Below are 7,500 nucleotides of genomic sequence, written 5' to 3' on the forward strand. Positions count from 1 at the left end.
TTAAACCCGATGCCTCAGACCATGTGTTTTAGATCGTCAAAATAGGGCCACAATAGTGTACAACAAAATAGCAGCATAATGTTTTCAACAAAATGTTTACATTTTAGATTAGATTAGATTCAACTTTATTGTCATTGTGCAGAGTACAAGTACAAAGACAATGAAAAGCGGTTTGTGTCCAACCAGAAGTGCACAAAAAGTGCAATGTGATAGACAGGTGGTGCATAGACAGGACAAGAAATGTAGTGCAATGTAGACAGTAGTTTACAGAAGGTAGTTTAGAGTAACACAAATTAAATATAAATATGTGCAGTGTATTTCCTACATGTGTAGTAAAATGCTTTCCTACCACTCAATAGCATACAGTATTTATAGCCATTACTAACAACAGTGGAATTTCAACTTATTTTGAGCGTATACTGCAAGATTGATTGCTCTCATGATTAATGCTCTGTCTGTGTATTTCCTGTGTGCAGTGAGAATGGCGTGGAGGATGAGGAGGACCTGTACGACTGCGTGTACGATGACGGTGAGGGGGAGGAGGTGTACGAGGACTTGATGAAGGCCGAGAGCGTGCCGCCACCGGTGGGTACTGCCTTGGCCTTTCCTTCAGCGCTCACACTGATCTCAGGACAGCAGTGAGCTCGTACCACTGGACATGCTCAGCTCTGTGAGATCGTAATGTGATGCCTTAGATCTCCATGCGTTAAGAAATGAGCATATTTTAAAAAATATACTGAATTGTGTCTGCCTTTAGCCGTGTGTTTTGGTCAGTTCTCTTCTCTCGTTCTCTTTCCCTCTGTGTCAACAGTGATCTAACTCTAGCTCTCACTCTCTCTTTCTCTTTTTCCTCTCTCATAGGCTAAGCCCTAGAGCAAGGACAATGTCCCTTTGGCATGTGTTGATGTCCATTTCTCACTTTTCTGTGTGCGTGTGTGTGTGTGTGTGTGCGTGTCTGTTGTAATTATAGAAACAGGCTGAGACGGACATCAGGAGCTGCTGTCTAACGGAGATCAAACAGACGGAGGAGAAATACACAGAGACGCTGGACTCAATTGAGAAGGCAAGGCCTGCAGTACCCTACGGACTCATTAAACATGGACCCAGGGGGAGAGAGCGTGGAGTGGGATTGGATATTTAGCATTGCTCCACAAATAATGAGCCTTTGTCCTTGAATTCAGGCAACAATTGCATTGAGCGTATTTCTTGAATATTTTTATTAACCACAAGTCTTCAAAAAGATACCACACATTAACTTACAATAGCCTTAGCAATAGCAACCATGTTCCATATTTCAAATTCAAAAATGTGCTATTTTCTTCTTTACAGTACTTTTTAAAGCCTCTTAAAACATTTCTCACTGCTGTGGAAATTGAGACAGTCTTTGTGAATATTCCGGTAAGTCCCTGGTTTTGTTCCACAAGTCTAAGGATATTGCTTTTATTCGTGTGAGGTATTAGACCATGAAGGTTCTACCTTGTTCTGTATCGTCCTCACAGGAACTTGTTCAAGTTCACAAGAGACTTGTTGAAGAAGTGAAGGACTCTGTCACGCTCAATGGCGCCAAGAACCTCTACCAGGTTTTCCTCAACTACAAGGAGAAGTAAGACCTGATTTCCCTGAACCCTGAACTCGACAGACAGATGTTGAGGTGTCTTTCTATTCATTCTTAACTTCCTGTCATCTCTTCTCCATACTAGGTTACTGATTTATGGGAAGTACTGTAGCCACGTGGAGACAGCCATATCCGTGCTTGATGACATTTGCAAAGAGAAGGAGGATGTTCGGTTGAAGCTTGAGGTAGGTCAAGCAGAGAGTGAGATAACTCTGACTGCTCCGAGAGGTGCGGAATGAGAGAACTGCCCATACACACTGCCCCCTGGTGCTGCCAGGTGAAGGGACTTCTGGGAAGTCTGTTCCCCTGGCGGAGATGCCCTGCATGATTAGGAAATGTATTACAGAAATCCACTAGCACCACAGAGATAGTCCAACAGGATTAGTTCCACAAGGTGATAGGATTCTGCTGGACTGCAGCAAGATACAGAAATGTAATGTTGCTGGGAACTGTTGAAATTTACTCAGTAGATTTGCACGGTTTTTTTTTGTTGCCCCCTCTGAAAATTGAATCTCATGCATTGGGATATGCAGTGTTTGACAGAATAGGTCTTCCATTTATTTTTAATCACTCGCTGTTGTCCTTTGCAGGAGTGTTCAAAGAGAGCCAATAATGGGAAGTTTACGCTGAGGGACCTCCTGGTCGTGCCGATGCAGAGAGTCCTGAAGTACCACCTTCTCCTTCAGGTAACCACATCACCTTATGGAAATCAGCACGCACACCTCACACAATGAGCGGTGACCTCTGAACCTGTTTCTGTCGACTCAGCGGCGCCACAGAGCACCATGTGACAGAATCATAAATGATAATGCTCCCAAGTTTGTGAAAGACTAATCAAAGAGAGAGAGAAGTCAACAGCTCATTGGCATACAGGCCCAGGAGCTGGCTCTCGCTGTCTGTAATCAATAATTCATCATGAGCTTAACCTGATGCTTGATTGTGATCCTCCCACTCGGAGGTGCTTATGGATAAAGGCCCAGATTATAAGATCAGACGCACCAGAACCAATAATAATGAGCTGGGAAACGTGCTGCACTACCGCCAACGGCCACAGGGGGCACCGTTTACCATGAAATCATCCCTCCCGCGATCTCTGTGTCCTGCCCTGTGTCCTCTGGTTGTTTGAGGACAGGTCCTTTTTGTACCACACACACACACACACACACACACACACACACACACACACACACACACACACACACACACACACACAGATACACATACTGAAAAGGGAACTGGATATGAATATTTCATGGGGTGTCTTTGTCCTTTGCATGTTTGGTCCAGTTTAAGCACAGCATGAAGAGAGTTAAAAATAAATATGAGAGAAAAGAGGAATAGAGAGAGGAGAGAGAGAAACTGAGAGAGAGAGAGAGAGAGAGAGAGAGAGAGAGAGAGAGAGAGAGATGAATCACATGAGAATGTGGGGAATAGCGTGATCCGACCGAAAGTTTCCCTCTGGTCTTGCGGCTCCAGGGACCAGTGGGGTTTATCTCTGCCTGGTGTGTGGCTACGCGTGTTTGTGAGCATGCATGCATGCAAGTGTGTTTTGTGTGTGTGTGTGTGTGTATGTGTGCGTATGTGTGCAGGTGTGTGTGTGTATCACTTCAGTATCAGTGGTTTGTGTGTACATTTCTATCACAGAGGCAGTGATTTGTGACTTTGGGGTTATGGCTTTGTGTGCATATTTGTATGTATGTGTGTGTGTGTGTGTGTGTGTGTGTGTGTGTGTGTGTGTGTGTGTATATTTGTGGGTGTGTTTGTGCGTATTTGTGGGTGCATATGTGTGTGTATGTGTTTGTGTGCATATCTGTGTGTGTGTCTGTGTATGTGTGGATATATGTGTGTGTATGTGTTTGTGTGCATATCTGTGTGTGTGTGTGTCTGTGTATGTGTGGATATTTGTGGGTGCATATGTGTGTGTGTAGGTGTGTGAGCTGATCCGTAGCCCATCCGGCTGGCTGCCGGCCCCTGCCCCTGCTGGCCCCATGTCCTGGCCCCTGTGCCCTGTTGGGGCCCGGGGTCGCTGAAGCCTTCAGGAGCGTTCCAGGCAGAGCTGTCCAGCGCACCTCTGGAGAGCAGGCTAGCGTGTGACAGAAGACCCCCCGCCTCCTCCCCTCTCCCCCTCCTCCTGTTTCCCCTTCCCCACTCTACCCCTCTTTCTCTCTTCCATCTCTCTCTCTTCCTCTCCTCCCATCTCTCTCTCTTCTTCTCTGTCCCTCTCTGTCTTAGTCTGTCTTTGCTCCACTAGAGGGTGTCATGATCAGGGGACACAAGTGTAGACAGACTAAGCTGAAAGAAGTAGACAGACAGATGGTTGGATAGATAGATAGATAGATAGATAGATAGATAGATAGATAAGTGAATAGGTGGATGTGTGAATGGATGGGTGAATTGAATGGGTAGATAGATAGATAGATAGATAGATAGATAGATAGATAGATAGATCAGAAGACAGGTAGATGGATAGGCAAACAGACAAATGGATGGGGGAGTGGGGATGGGGAGGAAAGTGATTTGTGTGTGTGTGTGTATGTGTGTGTGGGTCTGGGTTGGCCTCCTGTGGTGGAGCTGTGTGTGTGTGTGTGTGTGTGTGCTTTCAGATATAACCTCCGGAATATATGCAGAGGTTTGTCAAACGGAGGTCCTACCCTTCGGATGATTCAGATATGATGCTAACCTGCTGACCTTATACTGACCTTATACGGACGTATGTGTGAACGACATACACGCACATTACAGAATCTCCGTGTGGTTGTCGAGTGAGGGGTGGGGGATATGACGCAGAATATATGCGGCCGCTGCCTGTCACAGCTGCTTTTTGTTGACAAGGTATGCTTGATGTCATGTAAGTGCACACTTGAAATTGACCTACAGTATTTGTATGTGTGCTTTGAATAAACACATTTATCTGTTTTCAACGTTATGTACCAAAATGACTTGGCTATAGAACCCCAAATCTGGTTTGCGTTGGGGAGAGAGAGCATGCACAAACTTTATGGTAGGCTACCAGCCAATTCAGTAGGCTAACTCAAGACTGCAAGGCCATCATACAACGTTTTTAAGCAACAAACAAAATACTAACATAACAGTGAAGTTGTTCGTTTTTTCATGGTTTATTTTTTTCCAAAAGCATCCTTTCCCCATGTGTCTACTGCATTTACGTAAGGAGCTTGGAACAAAGTTGAGTTTTCTTCGTTTTCATTTTCTCTAGGCATATATGCTCAACAAATAGCGAGCTCAGCAGGTCATGAGAAGGCTATCAATGAACACAAAACCGTGTTGGCTAACAATTTATTAAATACTCCTGTTATTGTCGTCAACGACGTCGCTGTAGGCTACTGCCTTTTCAGCGCATTCTGCATATGAGGATTCAGTCTTTTGAATTCGTTTGGCCTTGCCATGCAGTTGTAGGCTACAACGTGCCGTTCCCTTCATGTGTTCTATCAAAATGTTGTATGCCCTCATGGACAGTAGCTTCGTGATGTCTGCATCTTTCCAGGTCGGAGATTTTCTGGACAGCACTATGCCACTCCATCATAACACTGGCATTTAAGTTAGATCTAACCACATGGACGCACAAAAGAAACGTCACCAACAAGCCCTCTCACTAGGTGTGAATTTTAACCGCATGTTCTACGCCTCGTTCAGAGACAGCACATTTACATAATGTCCGGAGGAAATACTAGGGGGGGAGTAGTGGAACAACCGGCTAAATTCGGACTTCCATATGACCGGTTTTGTCGTTCAGACATACGGCCCCACCGTTTAACATCGGCAGAACCTCCGGTCTTACACATACTGTATGTCTGAAAGCGCTTGTGTGACCCGGCAGCCAGAGAGCTGGGGAGGTGTTACTGTGACCATGGTGAGGGCACAGGGGAGGCTGCATGCATCTCTCTCTCTCTCTCTCTCTCTCTCTTTATCTGTCTCTTCCTCACCTTCTCCATCTCTCACTCTCTCCTCTCGCCCTCTCTCTTTTCTTACTGGAATCCTCTAACTGGAATTAATCAATAAGCCCCCGCCTGGTATCTCAGTTCTCTCATGCCTCTCCCACACACACATACACACACAAACACACATTTCCTCTCTATCTCTCTCACAGACACACATTCCTTCTCTCTCTCTCTCTCTCTCTCTCTCTCTCTCTCTCTCTCACACACACACACACCACACACACACACAAACACACGTTAACTCTCTATCTCTCTCTCTCTCTCACACACAGAAATTTCCTCTCTATCTCTCTCACAGACACACATTCCTTCTCTCTCCCTCTCTCTTTCACACACAAACGCACACACACACACAGCACACACACACACACACACACACACACACACACACACACACACACACACACACACACACAGTGTGAGGGCTCAGGAGCAGGGGGAATGAGGAATAAGGCTCTGTCTCTCTTGCTTGTGATAATAATGGCCAGGTTCAGCTTGACTGACACAGGGGATTTGGTGTGTGCAGGGCGGCAATATATCTCCCAGGCCAAAGGGAAGCCATTTATCTGGGCCGAGTGAAGGACATGCATGGTACCCTTCCTTATCCTTCAGGCCGGCCTAGATGTCTTGTTTACACCACCCGCACTCACACATCCAAGCAATTTCAGCCCTCCTCCCTCCTCCCCCTGCTCTCTCTCTCTCTCTCTCTCTCTCTCTCTCTCTCTCTCTCCTTTCTCTCTCTCCTCCCTTTCCAATTGGCCAAATATATAGATATATAATGCATCCCACACCCGCTATCGCTGGCAAGTTTCCATTTTGGTATTTCAAAAGAAATGAGAAATACAAAAATCTACCGCCAAAAGGTAGTCTGTAGGAATTTCATTCTCTAGGCCTGTGTGTGTGTGTGTGTGTGTGTGTGTGTGTGTGTGTGTGTGTGTGTGTGTGTGGTGTGTGTGTGTCTTAGGGACTGCCTGTTAGAAATGTCTGGCAGGCTCTTTTGTGTTGAACCTGATAATCGCTCTGTTTATTTGTTCCTGTGTTTGTTTCACTCAGGTTCCGGCGTATTAAATTAAAAGGATATGTTTCTTTTTTCCATTCCCCCTGTACGTGTCCCCGAAGACTCCATGTATGAATTTGCTCTTGACAACGTCGGTAAACAACTGGCATGATGCCTGGGCTACCATGAAGAACCTGTCAGCCCGACTGATGCCCTAATTCCTATGTGCCAATGTCGACTCCCTCTCTATCCTCGACAGGCCACATCTTAGTTCATTTCGGTTCCACTAATTATTCTTTGAGAGGAGCCAGGAAATAGCTTATTGTTCTTACACTCTGTGTGTGTGTGCTTTTTGTCTGTTTCTCCCTTACAGGAATTAGTGAAACACACTCAGGACAGCACTGACAAGAGCAATTTACGGAAAGCCCTCGACGCCATGAAGGTACGTGTGGGTTAGAGAGCCATTTTCCCATTTTCATTGGCTCTGCACTTAGGCCTGCACTTTCACATTTAGCCAAATTTGGGTATGGCAGGACATGAGCGTCAGAGGATTGTGCAAGTCTACCATGTAAGTGTGTGTGTGTTTGTATGTGTGTGTGAGAGAGAGAGCTGTGTTCGAAATGTTCTCTACTGTATATAGGGCACTATAGTGAATCAGCCACATAGCACAGTAGGAGTGAGTGTGAACAGCTAGGGTTTTACACAGTGGAAATGTATGTTGTAGCCTAGGCTACTGCTGATAGCCTACATAACATTATGTGTGAGAGTGGATGGGCAAATTGTGTGAATTTGTTTGCAGTCAGTCAACAAACAAACTAGCAACTCTAAATCACTGGAGCCTCAGAGAGGAGCTGTCAGTCAGAAAGAGGAGGCTGTTCGTTTGAAAATGCTCGTCATCCGCCAGCGTTTTGAAGAGCACCACAGAGTCCTCC

At 45.6% G+C, this 7,500-nt stretch overlaps 1 protein-coding gene across 2 annotated transcripts in view; it reads left to right on the forward strand.

Moving 5' to 3' along the window:
• Positions 1 to 7,500, forward strand: part of LOC125309252 (guanine nucleotide exchange factor VAV3-like) — a 92,123-nt gene that overhangs the window by 43,305 nt on the left and 41,318 nt on the right. For both annotated transcript variants that reach the window (XM_048266038.1, XM_048266037.1), the window contains exons 5-11: positions 477 to 585; positions 971 to 1,063; positions 1,330 to 1,398; positions 1,500 to 1,603; positions 1,701 to 1,800; positions 2,206 to 2,301; positions 6,942 to 7,010. In XM_048266038.1, the coding sequence (XP_048121995.1) occupies positions 477 to 585; positions 971 to 1,063; positions 1,330 to 1,398; positions 1,500 to 1,603; positions 1,701 to 1,800; positions 2,206 to 2,301; positions 6,942 to 7,010 (640 nt within the window). The remainder of the gene's footprint in view (positions 1 to 476; positions 586 to 970; positions 1,064 to 1,329; positions 1,399 to 1,499; positions 1,604 to 1,700; positions 1,801 to 2,205; positions 2,302 to 6,941; positions 7,011 to 7,500) is intronic.

This window comes from Alosa alosa, chromosome 16, assembly GCF_017589495.1.
Source record: "Alosa alosa isolate M-15738 ecotype Scorff River chromosome 16, AALO_Geno_1.1, whole genome shotgun sequence".
Lineage (NCBI taxonomy): Eukaryota > Metazoa > Chordata > Actinopteri > Clupeiformes > Clupeidae > Alosa > Alosa alosa.